We start from the raw sequence: 15,815 nt of genomic DNA, 5'->3' as shown, positions 1-15,815 counted from the left end.
AGATTACCCATGCAAAATGAGAAAACTATTACATTTAAAATTGTCCTCCGTACAGTGAAAAGTAATTCTGCAGACTGCATTTTTACTGCATTGAAATCCATGAAGAGATTGGCTCTATTAATTTAGATTTAAACAGAGGCTCTGTATCTTCGAAAAATGGTAAATGAGATGGAAAATGTACTTTAAGGGGGGAAATGAGTTTCTCAAAATGCTGCAGCCAGGCTTCCTACTCCACGTCTTTGAGTCCGCCTTGAGACCAGGCGGCTTCAGAGGGAAGGCTCTATCTCCTGTGACAGGGATTTGGAACAAAAACATGCAGACAACGCCTCAATTACGTATAACAGGCTTCAAGAGTAATGCTGAGCGAAACAAGTCAGACAGAAAAAGCAGAGAACCATGTGATTTCACTGATATGTGGTATATAAACCAAAAACAACAAAAGAACAAGACAAACAAATGAGAAACAGAAACTCATAGACACGGACAATAGTTTAGTGGTTGCCAGAGGGTAAGGAGGGTGGGCGGAGGTGAGGTAAGGGGCATCGAATATATGGTGATGGAAGAACTGACTCTGGGTGATGAACATACAATGGGATTTATAGATGATGTAATACAGAATTGTACACCTGAAATCTATGTAATTTTACTAACAATTGTCACCCCAATAAATTTAATTAAAAAAAAAAAAAAAAAAAAGAAGCAAATGGAGTAAGGCCCAAAGCACAAGCCATTGGCAGCTTTTACAGTATAGTTCCTAAAGTGACTGGGTTCTTGAAAGAAAAAAGAAATTCAGGAATTGAATCTGTTCTCTCAGATCTCAAATAACTTAATGATTTTCTTATAATCCATGCCTGGAATGATCCAGTTACTCGACCTACTTCTTACACGAAAAATTATCTTCTATGTGAAGAGAAATGAATTTTACATTCTCTAGTCTTTGAGTTTCTTTGGCTCACAAGAACAAACATTCCTTGTTTATTATTAAGTAAATTATTATTTGTGAAATAAACAAGTGACTAATTGGAACCATGTTTTATGACCTGTCATTTAACCATCAAGAAGAATACATGAACACAATAGCCAGAGTGCAACAAAGATTAATATAATAATCTTTAGAGTTCTTAGGGGGTCTCAGCGGTCCTATGATTTAGAGTTGTCGTGATGAGGAAACTAAGGACAAGTAAATGTTTGCCTACATCTGGTTCTCAGAGCAGTTTGGTAGGAAAGCTGAGTCTAGAATAAAAATCAGCTGAACTGCCAGATGGTTAACCTATTTGTTGTGGCTTCTCAAAAACCAGTACCGCTGAGAAGACAACACACCAAAATAACAGTCAGCTGCTCGTTTCTCATTTTTACATTATTTTTCCTTTTCAGGAATTGCTGTGCTTTACTTACATCTCCATGATGTGTTCGGGGACCCTGCCTACTTGCAGATGGCGCATAGCTACGTAAAGCAAGGTCTGAACTGCTTGTCCAAGCGTTCCATCACCTTTCTGTGTGGGGATGCAGGCCCGCTGGCCGTGGCTGCTGTGGTGTATCACAGGATGAACAACGAGAAGCAGGCGGAAGATTGCATCACCCGGTAATCATGTTGCTTTTTTGAGGATTGTTATCTAGCTGTCCTTGTGCATTAATTCTGTGTGCGTTAGCAAAAGAACATTTTAGTTCATTTCCTTTCCTCTAAGCAATAAATCTTAGTAATGTCATTTAGTCAATTCTCACATTATTCCTATGTTGTAGTTGAGGAATAACAATTATAATCCCTGTTTTATTGCAAGAGGTGATGACACTGACATGTTCCAGATCAAACATCCATTTCAGTAACAAAAATGAGATCAGAAGCCTAATCATGTGATTACTAAGCCAAGTTGCTATCCAAGATCAATACTTCGAAAAACTATGGTTCACTCCCTGCGGTGGGGCAAGAGAGGACTCCTAAGGGTACACAGACTGATTCAAAACAGCTTGTCTTAAGGACAAATGATATGCAAGTCCAGATTTTCATGTTTAATATAAATGAGGGCGGCCTACTAGAAGCTTGTAAATTATGAAAAATTACCAAACTTTTGTACTAATAAATTACAATTACTGCTTTACTAGAGTTTATTGAACACTCTGTCAGAATTCTTGTAAGAAATCTGGCTACCACGCAGCTCTGCACGCAGTGGTGTTCAGTTCCCACTGAGTGTGCTAACATGCACAGTTACAATTCCTGAATGGTTTTTGGTTTGGTTTTGCTGTTTAACAGACATTACTTTTTAAAGCGGTTTTCAGTTCACAGTAAAATTGAGAGGAAGGTATGGAGATTCCCTATGGACCCCTTGTCCCCACACATGCACAGCCTCCCCCATTATCAGCATCCCCCACCAGAGTAGGATAGTTGTTACAATCAATGACCCTATATTGACATGTCATTATCGCCCCGAGTCTGTAGTTTACAATAGGGTTCACTCTTGGTGGTACATTCTGTGGGGTGCACAAATTTATAATGACGTGTTTCCATCATTATAGTATCCTGCAGAATAGTTTCACTGCCCCAAAAAGCCTCTGTGCTCTGCCTATTAATGCTCTTTTCCCTGCTCCCTCGCCCCTGAAAACCAAGGATTTTTCTACTGTCTCTATAGTTTTGCCTTTTCCAGAATGTATCATTGGAGTCATACAATATGTAGCCTTTTCGGATTGGCTTCGTTCACTTAGTAATATACTAGGTTCCTCCATGTCTTTTCCTGGCTTGATAGCTCATTTCTTTTTAACTCTGAATAATATTCCATTATCTACCACAGTTTATTTATCCATTCACCTACTGAAGGACATCTTGGTAGCTTTCAGGTTTTGTCAGTGATAAGCTGCTATAAACATCCGTGTACGGGTTTTTATGTGGACATAAGTTTCCAACTCCTTTGGGTAAATACCAAGGAGTACGATTGCAGAATTGTGCCATAAGAGTAAGTTTAGTTTTATCTTGAGAATATAGCATATAAAACATGCAGTTAAAAGTCTTACCTTTAGTAATCATCAGACCCAACTAATGGTTTTAATGATGAATTCAAATCCAGAAAAAATTAAAAAATGGAATACTTACTGTCTTACCCTAAAATGTAAAGTATTATTTTAAAGAGATGCTTTGAGCAATACTTTATTTTCAAGTATTTGAAAGATATTTGTTGCCTACTTTGAACTTCCCAAATTCAAGTAAGTTTGGCTGGAAAGTAATTGGAATGCTAATCACCACCTTGTGGTAATGCAGCTCATAATGGAGGCAAATAAAGGAAAGGTATTTTCTAATACAGTGGTTCAAACATATTTTAATAATTGAGAACACTGGAGTTGATGCAATAATTGCTGTGCGTAACTTCCACAGAGCAGTGTTTGGTTAAAAAATTCATGATATAACTTCTCATTTCGAATAGTTTCCTTTGCAAAAGTAAAACTTCTCTTTTTATATCTAAATTCTATACAATTTGATACACTTATTTAAAATTTGATAATAAATTCTTATCTGAGATATTCATTCTGTTTACTACAAGTGAGTTAGTATATAGTAAACATATTTTACTTTCTGAAGGTCTCAGTGTTTACTAAGCTGCCAGTTCTGTTATTTTAAAAAAGCTAATTTTTCTTAAATTTTTTAAGTTCTTTAAAACTATTAGGGGTGTATGTGTATGATACTGAAGCAGAAAACAAAATGGCCCATAAGTCTATCATCCAGATAACCCTATTGATAGCGGGGGGGAAAAAGTCAAGCAAAATAGTACAAGAAAAGTAAAATCAATCTCTTACCACTGTGTCCCTGTCATGCGGGAGACCCTGCTCGCTGTGCCATTTGTCACGCGGGGTGGCCTGCGGGGTCTCTGCTCCCGCTCCCCACGTAAGAACGCAGGATGTGGCTAGGCCAAAAAGGAACATCGTCACCACTCATTCCACCAATGAAAAGCCATTTTCTAACATTCATTACTACACTTACTAGCAAATCCTCTGGTGGAGATTTCAATAAAGTTATTTAAAGTCCTAGTACATCTGAATGTTGGTTAGAGTACTGCAAATATAACCAGTCAGTCCAGGGGGTGTGATTTTTGATACTTCAAATGTTAATTAACCATTCCTAGTGTACAGATTAAAGTTAGAAGAGATACATGCACAGGCACTGTTTATATTTAACTATTTTAAAAATAAATTTCCACAAATACAACTTAAGAGAATTTTGTAATCAGAAGGAACTGTTCATTTTATAGATGAAAATTTTAAAATACAGAGATTAAAAGGCAAGTTTAGTGAAGGTTTAATGTCATAAGCTACCTGATGACGAAGCCATTATTTGGTAGGGCTAATATCCTCTCATAATTACTCTTTTCTAGAAACTCCCTGGCTCTTGCCTTATACTTTTTCAGTTTACTAATAATTATTTTGTCAAGTTTCACAAAAAAAGTTGTAATAAATTAAATGATGTAGCATTTAATTTATAGGATAATTTAGGAATAACTGAGATGTGCTTTCAAAATTTCATATGATAACAAAATCTAAAATTTTGGACAAGAACATTTTCCCTACCTGTCATATCTGCTGCTTCCCCCCATCCCCCCAAAAAAATAAAGGGAAAAATGGTTCATTCTCAGAGTTCAGACTAACAATATTGTTGCTTTCCTGTGCTCATCTCCCTCTGTGAACTCCACCTACTTCCTGGTTACCTGGGGCTTCCCTCTTTGGTCCTCTGGACAGAAATCTGCAGCTTTGGTTACCCCACTCTGCCATGTCCTTTCCACAATAGTGCCTGCATCTGGGACCAAATGATGAGGCAGCTAGAAAGAGAAGTGAAGCAATGCGGCGGTTCACTGCACCTTCCTCGGACCACAGCTTCTTTGATCTGTGAGGAAAGGTCCCTCCATCAGAGTTTTGGCTCTTGTGGGCTACTGTTGATTTCACTTCTGCAGCCACCATGCCATTGCTGTGGCCTGGGGCATGAGAGAACAGAGAATAGAAAAAGGAAAATAAAGAAAAACAAGGTGCTTTACCCACTCTCTTTGATATTCGGAGTTCCCTCTCCCATTCTTTCTTAAGACAGAACTAAGGACTTCGTCTGGAGCTCTCTTTCAGCCCCTTGGTGCCTTTAATATATAATAATATGTAGTAATAGTAATTATAATATATTAAAATTTTTAAATAATATATGAGATATATAGATATATGTACACATATATATATTTGTGTATGTGTGTGTGTTTTTTAAATGTACCATTTTTAAGTATATACAACTACCTGATCCCTTTCAAATTATCTTAGGCATGTGTTTTTCTTTTCAGGCTAATTCACCTAAATAAGATTGATCCCCATGCTCCAAATGAAATGCTCTATGGACGAGTGGGCTACATCTATGCTCTTCTCTTTGTGAATAAGAACTTTGGAGTGGAAAAAATTCCTCAAAGCCATATCCAGCAGGTACCACGTTTGTGTGCTTTTTGGAATCTTTTTAGGAGCTTCCTATCTGCCTGAACTATTGGTTTTATTTCTCCAGTTAGCACATCCCAAGTAGCTGGAAGTTGCATCTTGACCTCTGAAGGTCAGGCATGATCAGAGAACCAACAGCTTCGTGCTGAGTGCTGTTGGAAACACTGTAGAGAGTGACTCAGTAAGTAGTGCAGCCTGCCCCATTTGAGAGTTTAGAGACCCTTTCAGAGGAAGCTGAAGGCCAGATTTCACCTTCCAGGTGCAGATGTCTCCTGTGGTACCTGAAGGAGTTTACGTTTTCCTTAGACAAGTGAATTCTTGTAAATTCTAGTGAAAAGAGTTCAAGATCCTTTATAGATAGATTACAGTCACACCTGCTTCTCTGAGTGCGGAATAAACTGTGCCCTTCCATGGTCTAAGACGGTGTCTGATTTGCTAACATTCCCCAGGATCTCTCAGCAAAAAGTTTCCCACCTCTGTCAGGACAGTTTTTACTCTGATTCTCTCCTTATTTTGGTTATTTTGGTAGATTTGTGAAACAATCTTAACATCTGGAGAAAACCTAGCTAGAAAGAGAAACTTCACAGCGAAGACTCCATTGATGTATGAATGGTACCAGGAGTATTACGTGGGGGCTGCTCATGGCCTGGCAGGAATTTATTACTTCCTGATGCAGGTAAGAGGCGATGATGGTGAGACTTCAAAATATGCTTCCTGACTGGACAGCCTGGGGTCAGACAGGTGCTCCTCATTCCATTGGCAGATTAGTATCTGTTTTTTCATTCCTCTGGACCACTGCATCGTTCTCCGTTTAAACACCTGGCCTACACAAATAAGGGTGATGTTTGCCAAGGCACTGTACTTTGAGATATTTTTTGATTTGGAAATGACTATACTTGCCTACTTGGGTCCGCTTGTCCAGGCTAAAGTGTTTTGATCTGTATTTCTATATGAAATACCTTCTGTGCTTGTCTTCTCTTTCAGCAAATGCCTTGAATTAAGAAAATTATTCTACATTATAAGGCACAACCCAATGAAACAAATTCCAGGAATAGGAACCAAATCAATAGAAAACAAATGAGCATATGTTGCCTAAGGCTCACTTAGAGAGCAAAGCTAAGGAGCCTTTCCAATGGATTTTGTGTAACCTACCCGAAAAATAGCTGAATAGGCTATGCTCAACAGTTCTTAAGATCTAATACTATTGGGGGACATTAGCCAAAGTCAAATGGACTAAGGACAAATAGAATTTACTGAAGCCAGCATAATCAGAAGGGAGGTCAGAAGAGCACTTCTCATGAGGGCATCATTTCTGGGTCTTATTTAGCTCTCTTTATGGAGAAATTGGCACTTGTGAATAAAAAGAATTCATGGCAAAAGAAAATTGATTTTTAATGGTAGCACAGTGTCCCCCTCACCTTCCCAAAGTACAGTGTGGCATAAAGAAAAGTGTTTCATTAATGTGTTCAACATGAGTGCTTGGACATGCATACTGCTGCTCACTGTCTGAATAGCTGGCTGTAATAATACGAAATCAATGTGAGATCTGCCCTCTCACCATAGCTAAACAATGACAATAACGCTGAAAAACTCAAGGTTATTATTGCTTTTGAATGCAGAGTCACACTTTGAGGGTCAGTGGCAGTAAGAGACCAACTATTGTATTTATTCTGTACTTCTCAATTAAGAGTTTTATAGTTAGAGGTTTTGATAATTTAAATTCCTTTATTTTTCTGGCATTTCCCCTCATTGGCTCTCTGTTTCCAGAAATAAATATAGATTCTTAAAAGTTTTCAGGAAAGGAGTGTTCAGTCTTTTGAAGTTTCGAGGTGAGTTAGAGTCATGCGTGTCAGTGACTGGAGAAGCACATGACCTTGCATTGAAGCAGATCATCAGGAGGCACCGTACCTCTGCGTCCTGTTGTTCTCGGTAGTAAGAAATCTGGAAACCCAACTACTAAGTTTTCCATTAGCAAATTATTATCTATTTAAAATGATTTAATTTTTAATCCTAAAAGTCCATTCCAGAAAGTACCTGTGTATCAGTAAAAACCACAACCTTTTTTTTGGCCAGTTTGGATAATTCCTGCAAGTTTGAGGAGAATCCACTCATTCTACGCTAGCATTTTAAACTGAGCTTGAACAATATTCTTTGGATAAAGTGAAATCTATATGTGCCTTAAAGAACATAGCACACGTTCAGTGTCTGAGAGTCTTCCTGTAAGAATCGCCTAATTTCCTGCCACCTCAGCCTCCTGCCTGTGCTTCACACCACTGCCCCCCCTCACGCCCACAAGCCCACCCCCCATCTGGCAAAGACAGTACTACTTTGAATTTGTTGTTTAAAGAAGTGAGCAGTGCTTCAAATTAAGAATAGGACCAAAAGGAGAAACTAAAAATTATATCAAAAATAGAGGCTCATATGCCTTATGTCACAGTGTGCCCTATAAATCTGTACGTTTCTGGATCAAAATCACCCTGCAAGTATCAGTCCCAATCCTCTTCCAAAAGGTTTGATCTAGAGTCATGCCATGGTTTGGGGTCGAGATCCCAGGTCTCCTGACTCATTAGCATCCTCTTCCATTGGAAATGTCACTTACTACTTCTCTAAATGTAATAATGAAAGTTGCACTTGGTTTGCCTAATGCATCTCTATGTGGCCTTTCAAGTATGTTAAGGTATTAAAAACCTTTAAAAACTTCTCTTACTCTCACCTTCTCAAGCACTGACTTAGGAAAAGTATTTATGTGTATATAGTTAACAAATACTGAAAAATAATGTGTATATACTGTCCCAAGATTTAACTGACAGCCTAATTTTAGCTTGTTCCAGTAAGTGAAAAAATTGGATTGGAATCCACTTCTTCATGATTTCCAGTTCCTTTTGGTCATGTTTTCTTTAAAACATGGTTTAAACATGGTTTAAAACTCATTCCTGAGGCTTAGGAAGATCTCTTTGCTTCAGCAGAACTAATAATGCCCTTTCTCATTTCTAGCCCAGCCTTCAAGTGAGCCCTGCAAAGTTACATAATTTGGTCAAGCCCAGTGTAAACTATGTCTGCCAGTTGAAATTCCCTTCCGGCAATTACCCTCCTTGTGTGGGCGACTCTCGAGATCTGCTAGTTCATTGGTGCCATGGTTCCCCTGGCGTAATCTACATGCTCATCCAGGCCTATAAGGTACTGTGGATTTTCTTTTTTTATAAATAAATTGGAAAACATACCATTAAATTATTTAGTTTAAAATTAGTTTTATACATAATCCTTAAAGGAGCAATAGATAAGTCACTTGTTGGACCTAAGATCACTTTTGCTAAATGGATTATAACTCATTCTACAGTATCAGTCTGTATTAGAGCGGACGGGATTTCACAGAGCAGAATACTGCTTCACTGACAAGCAGAGTAGCCAGCATTATAGCATCAGTAGCAGGGCCATGATGAGTATCCCAGGAGCTCAATTAAAAATAGAAAGAATTCGCCTCATACACTGCTGGTGGGAATATAAAATGGTGCAGCTGCCATAGAAAAGAGTTTGGCAGTTCCCCCCCAAAATTAAAACAGAATTAACACATGATCCAGCAATTCCACTCCTAGGTATTTACCCAAAATAATTAAAATCGAGGATTCAGATACTTGTTCCACCAACAGCCAAAAGGTGGAAACAGTCCCAGTGTCCATCAACAAATGAATGGATAGACAAAATGTGGTGTATACATACAATGGAAGAGTATCAGCCATACTAAAGAATGAACTTTGATCCACACTACAACATGCATGATCCTTGAAAACATTATATGTTAAATAAGCCAGCTACAAAATAACAAATATTATATGATGTGATGGTTAATATGGGGTATCTAGAATAGGCAAATTCACACAGGGAGAAAGCAGAGTAGAAGTTACCAGGTGCTGGTGCTGGAGGAGGTGGCGGGGAAGGAGGTGCAGATTTAACACTTAATGGGTACAGAGTTTCAGTTTGGGATGATCAAAAAGTTTTAGAAATAGATAGTGGTGATAGTTGTACGACATTGTGAATTTAATTAATGTCACTGAATTGTACACTTTTAATGATCAAAATGTTAACTTTTATATGATGTATATTTTACTATAATAAAAAAAAATACCAGTGTCACTTCTAAAATGCCTGCTATGGTAGAGTCATAATCAAAGAAGAAAAGGTTTTTATTTGAGAGGAAAAAAAATAGAAGTTAACCAAGATATCTATGTCTTTTGGTGCCAAATCTACAAATTACAAATCTACAGACTGTAAATAGGCACTAGCATCTCGTAGTCTAAATAAGCTTTTATTAGGTTTGTGCAAAAGTAATTGTGGTTTTTGCAATTGTTTTTAACCTTTTAAACCGCAATTACTTTTGCACCAACCTAATAGTATACAAATTTCACTTTGAGAAAGTTGGCTATAATGGAAAAACTTTTAGAACTGCCTCATTCTACTTTAAGGACACTTAGTTTGCAATGAGATATTTACACTGTCTGCTCAGAATATTTCTCAAGTCTTTGATCAAGATACAGAAGGCCACAAAAGATTGTAAAGGTGCATCTCTATTTTTCTGACCAAGTATAGTGTTTTATAACCAAATCACTCTTCATAATCAATTCTATAAACAGTTTCTTCTCCGGCATGTAAAGAAACTTTCTCATAGTGAAGGGCATCGCTGTTACCGAAGAAGATAGCATGTGTTCTTTGAAAAGTGACTAACAATAACAGCAAGTTGTAAGAATAATGCTGCTTCACCAATAACACCCGCATACACAAACACACATACACATAAAACTTAGACCATACAGACAAGGTCAGAACCAGTTATGTAGGGGAAAAAACAAAAAATCTAGTGAAGTTTTATAATTTCCCCCACCCATATAACTGGGGACAGTTGGCTCTGAATCTGTCTGGCTCTGAATCCCTTATCCTTTCTTGCCAAGCCACCTCCCTCTCTCCTCCCTTCAGGAAGATATGTCAATATCCTTTCTAATAAGACCATGTCCCTCGTCTCTACAGGTGTTCAGAGAGGAGCAGTATCTCAATGATGCCTATCAGTGTGCCGATGTGATCTGGCAGTACGGCTTGCTGAAGAAAGGGTATGGGCTGTGCCATGGCACCGCAGGAAATGCCTATGCCTTCCTGACGCTGTACAACCTCACGCAGGATATGAAGTACTTGTATAGGGCCTGTAAGGTAGGAGTCAGAACTGCCGAAAAGAAAGCACCTTCTCCCGGGAGGTTATAGAAAGGTCTCTAGTTAATTTGATTTAATTAATTTCTTTTTTAAACCATAGGTCTATAGAAAAACAACTGTTATTTAAGAAAAACCTTCAAAAGCCATTCAATTGAACTAGCTTTTTTTAAAAAAGGATATATTGCTACCTAACAGCATTTATGAGGGGAAAAGAAGGATGTAGGGTGGTTTTATTCCTTTCTTCTGTGCTAACCTTGGAGATATGTAGCTCAGAAGCTCATTAAATTCCCCCCATATTTTGTACTCTTGCAGGCCATCTGTTTCTCTGCATTAACGCCTTTTCTCTGCCTCAAAGATAGTTTTTGACTTTTCAGAGTAATTTTTAGGGACACCTCTATCAACTTCTGGGGGGTCTGTGGAATTAATCACTATAGTAATTTAACATGGTCTCATTTTCAGTTCGCTGAATGGTGCTTAGATTACGGAGAACATGGATGCAGAACACCAGACACTCCCTTCTCCCTCTTTGAAGGTATTTTTCACACATTACTTATTTGCCTTGTAATTGCAATATCTACTTCTCTTCTTGATAATTAATGTATTTGAATTAAAGCTTCATCAACAAATTAATTTTATAGTCATTTCTTAAACTACTTCTTTATTTCCTAATACAACAACTCAATATTAAAAATCAATCAACACACGGACTACCACAGTCATAATACCAATAGTCATAAAGGTGACTACCAGTTATGGAGCTAGGCACATGCTGAGCGTTTTATACGTGCCATCTCAGCCAAAACATACAGCTGTTATCCTCATGTGACAGATGAGAAGAGCGGGGCTCAGACTGCTGAGTGGCCTGTGGTGCTGACACATGGTAAATGGCAGGGCTGCGCCTTGGACTGGTCTGGCTTCTACTCTCCCTCCTGTCTTCTACCTAGATGAAGAGGCTGAACACCTCACTAGTGGTCCCCTCTAATACTGAACTTCGGGGAATATAAATAGAGGCAGATGCCCATTTCATTTAAATCATTGCCGTTAATATCATAATGTTGATGCTACAATAGGAAGCCACTCTATAAAATGGAGTCATTTAGTGCAATAACTTTCATCTCTTTCTCTTCCTTCAGGAATGGCTGGAACGATATATTTCCTGGCTGACCTCCTAGTGCCTTCGAAAGCCAGGTTCCCTGCATTTGAACTGTAAAAGGAAAGCCTGCCCCCTGCAACTTACTGCATGACCCTTTCTGTGTATCAAACCTGAGCTAAGTGCTATCATTGCTTTTCAAGGAAAGAGTCAAATTATGTACTTGATTTAGTTGATTTTTTTTTCCAGAATTTGTCTTTAGTTCAGATCCTTTTCTTTATCATTTACTTTTTATTTTAAAATATCCAAGGGAATTTTTTAACTTCAGTTTCTTCCTAAAGGGAGATGGGCAATATGTACAGTATTTTGAGGGCATATGTGTATATATATTTCAGAACTTGGAGGAAATCTTATCTCTAAGCCTATGAATATAACCATCTGTTACTGTTCTAAAATGCTTAAAGGAAACTAAATATAGGTAAATGAAGATAAATATATGATTATTGTTGGACATTGCCCTCTACCTCTGCTCTTTAGTATTTTTTCTCCAATAGGACAATTTTATGAGTTTGCTTTTCTCTAAGTAGTTGTTTATGAAAGGGGACAAAAGTATAACTATATGCTTCTAGGATAAAAACTGCAAGAGTTGCAAACTGGGCTAAGGACCTAAATACTGCTTTTCAGACGCACAATGCTTATTTAAACCAGAGATAAACATACTTTCAAATTTTCCTCTTTTTGTTAGGAAAGTATCCAGGCTCTAGCCAACATTTTTATCAAGATTAAAAAAGATAAGCTAACAATAATAGTTTACTGTTTTCTCTAAAATAACCTAGTGTGTTTTGGAACTGGTATAAGTAACTATATTGAGAACTGGGATTAGAGTCCATCCACCCTGTCTGACTGGCCTTCTCTACTTTGACTTACTTATTTTGTAATAACTATGCTTTAGTGCTGACTGTTTGATGTAAGCCATATTTTCCTTCCTATTAATCTCTGGACAGTGGTCTTTTCACTAAATAATACAGCACTCTACTTCTCTTTAAAAGGAAGGAAGGTTGATGACATATACATACATATATGTATGTATGTATATGTCATCAATTGATGTATAATATCAATTGACTTGAACAAAAACACTAAGCTTTTGATAGAAATCCAGTGATGCTTCTAAACAATGGATCCTGCCTGTTTGCATGTGTTAGGCTTAACAGTCATCAGTTTCTGAGCCCTCAGAATCCAGTGTTTACATAGTAGATGTAGAATCCCTGTGCTTCAAATTCTGTACAAATGTTTTGACTTGGCAGCTCACACTCCTCCTTCCATCAATGCCTTTCCCAGGCTTGTTTTGTCTTTTCTGTATGTTTTCACTGATTTTAGAACATTTTGCAGCTTTCAGAAACAGGGTCTAAGACTGTAAAATGTGCCTATTTCATGGCTCTCTCAGTCACAAAATGTGCTATTTTTATTGGAACTCTGAACCAAATGCTCACTGAGTGTGTGTTGGTTCCTGTGTGTAGCAGTCCCGTTACGTTCCACTTGGCATCAAAATCGCTAATCCTATTGGAAATTGACCGTTTAAAGGCTACCAACAATAGGATGGAACAAAACAGCTCACTGCTCAAATCCTAGGATTAACTTGTTCCTCTGTGACTTGTGCTAGTGGGAGACAACCTGGTACCTCTCGGAGTCTGAAGTGCTGCTGATAAGCCGAGTACAAGCTCTGCCTTTCTCATGAACGGTGTCAGCTTTCTCAGGAAAGCTCATTTGCCTTCGGCTATGAAACAATAAAACCCATTTGGTTTAGTTAAATGTCTTAACTGTACTGTGCCAGTACTTTTAGCTACTGTAGTTCCTAACTAAGAGGAAAAGAACAAAACACATGTTCTTTTAGCCAGAGGAGACCTGCTCATAGTGTGTCTCCAAACACATCTGGATTAATTTAACCCCAGGAAGTCTTCAAGGGAGGGAGAAGAACATTTTTAACAAGATTCTTGTTAATATTTGGATTACAATTTGGCTACTGTCATCCATTAACAGATTCATCCATTCAAACACAATTCAGGTTCCATTTTGTCTTTGGCTTTAGGACTTACTAAACTGGCAGGATTTTATATTTGTACCATTGTTGGGGTTTATTTTTATGCTTAAGAGCTAAGACAGTTTGATAGAATTTTAAGCTTAGGCAAAGGCCAAGACCAGTGCCCTAACACCATTGTAGAAACTGAAAGAAACTTTTACACTACCGTTCTTAGTTTTACAAAGAAGAGGCATCATTTCAGTTCTAGTTCTGTTATTTCATTTTTCCCTCATATTTTTCTTTTTGGTGAAAAAAAAAGCTTTGTCTCTCAGAAAACGCTATAGTTTCTCTCATCTCCATACAAAGAATAGATAGTAAAACCTTAACAGCTTCTTGCACAGTGTTCCTTTATCCTGTCATGTGTTTCTGTTCATGTAGTTATGAAAAATTACAGTAGTTAACTTTTCATCATAGAAAAAATATGAACATTATCAGAACTATTTTCATCAGTCTCATTGAGCTTTGGTCTCATCCGAGTTGTCAGTCTTTAATCCTTAGAGTCATTTGGCTTCTTTTTCATCTTTGATGTCAATTCCAATTATTTGGCATCAAAAGCCTTCATGGTAGGTAGAGTGTCTGTTGAAAGTGGATCCAAGGCCATTTTGTCTCCTTATTACCACTTCCCTATGTAACCAAATTGAGAGAGATCCTCTGCTCCTATGTCCTCAGGTTAATTTGTGTCTGGTCTTATGATGCCCTGCCTCCTGCTAGGTGATTTTGAAATACAAAATGTGAAAAGTGAACATTTAGTCTCCTACTTCTTTGGCTACTAGTACTCAGCCACAGTCCTTTATTACTCAGACTGAATTCTGATTCCACTTCTGCTTCTCCTAAATAGGTCAGAGCACCCCATTTCTGTATTGCTAAGCTGTAGAACTGTTTCTCTCCTATAGGGATAAAACAAAGTGTTTGGGATATTCAGGGAACCCACCCAATGTTATATTACCATTTATTGGGAAGGGCTGGGATCATATGTATTTCTGTGCTCCGTAAAGGATTTGACTTATTGGTTTTCAATAAAATTTATTAGGACTATACATTGTCATGTGTTTTTTGTTTGCTTTGGTGTAAACTTAAGAAATATTGGCTTTCAATAGTAAATGATGGCTCTTTCTCTATACACTTATTCCCAAGGGTTTGCTCCTGTCTTTTTCTTCATTGTTGGGTCAAACAAAATTTGTGGTACTTTGTGAAAATAGAAATAGATGTATTAGAGGAAAATATTTTTAAATCTGATCATTATAGAATTAGGAAGAATCTACCAGGCTTCAAGCAGAATAATATATTATACATATAAGAATCCACCCTGTGGTTAATAACTAAACGCCTAATTCCAGAAATTGATTTCCCCACTGACCAATTCTGAATGGAATTTTGAATAGAAGAGGAGATGAAATGAGGCATAATTATAAAATGTATGTGCAAAGGTTGGAAAGGAGTTCTGCTGAGTCACCTAGCATGGCTTTGTATCTCTTATTTTCATGACACAGCTATGTAGTATCACTTAGCACAACAGAGATCTGCCAAATTATAATATAAAGTACTTGTTTTCATCCCTGCATTAGATTTTTGTCCTCTGGTGCATATGATTAAAATGCTCTTTATACCCTTAGTCTGTTGTCTGAATGTCTCATGATACTACGAATAAATGCACATTTTTATTTTGCTCCTTTCCCTGGATGAAGGTAGAGATGGTGGTATTACATCGTTAGACATGGTCAGTGAGGCACCGAGAGGACTGTGCCTTGTAGAGGCCACCCAAACTCCAAAGGGATGCCTGGAGGCATCCCTACTCACTCTCCATGAGCTTACATTCCAGTCGGCAAGACCAGCTAGCCCTGTCCTCTGATTTACCACTCCCTGGCTCACCTTCCTACTGGAAGAAATATAATGACAAGCACATTAAATCGCACCACAGTTGTAATTTCGTGAACAAACAAAACTTGAAGAAGTCATTTGTCTCCTGTGACTTACCCGTACTAGTTTGATTTATTTTTTCCTGACTCT

At 37.8% G+C, this 15,815-nt stretch overlaps 1 protein-coding gene and 1 long non-coding RNA gene across 4 annotated transcripts in view; one reads left to right on the top strand and one right to left on the bottom strand.

The window, feature by feature from the left end:
* The window catches only part of LANCL1 (LanC like glutathione S-transferase 1), a 32,174-nt gene extending 17,331 nt beyond the window's left edge, over nt 1–14,843 (top strand). For all 3 annotated transcript variants that reach the window (XM_019727009.2, XM_074312591.1, XM_019727010.2), the window contains 7 exons: nt 1,375–1,582; nt 5,298–5,433; nt 5,972–6,118; nt 8,437–8,619; nt 10,462–10,638; nt 11,098–11,170; nt 11,772–14,843. In XM_019727009.2, coding sequence (XP_019582568.1) covers nt 1,375–1,582; nt 5,298–5,433; nt 5,972–6,118; nt 8,437–8,619; nt 10,462–10,638; nt 11,098–11,170; nt 11,772–11,848 — 1,001 coding nt within the window. In that variant the 3' untranslated portion in view covers nt 11,849–14,843. The remainder of the gene's footprint in view (nt 1–1,374; nt 1,583–5,297; nt 5,434–5,971; nt 6,119–8,436; nt 8,620–10,461; nt 10,639–11,097; nt 11,171–11,771) is intronic.
* LOC141567179 (uncharacterized) overlaps nt 1–15,815 on the bottom strand; it is a 140,838-nt gene that overhangs the window by 22,613 nt on the left and 102,410 nt on the right. The window lies entirely within an intron of this gene.

The sequence above is a fragment of the Rhinolophus sinicus genome, linkage group LG01, assembly GCF_036562045.2.
Source record: "Rhinolophus sinicus isolate RSC01 linkage group LG01, ASM3656204v1, whole genome shotgun sequence".
NCBI classification, from domain to species: Eukaryota; Metazoa; Chordata; class Mammalia; order Chiroptera; family Rhinolophidae; genus Rhinolophus; species Rhinolophus sinicus.
This window is presented reverse-complemented; position numbering and strand designations above follow the sequence as displayed.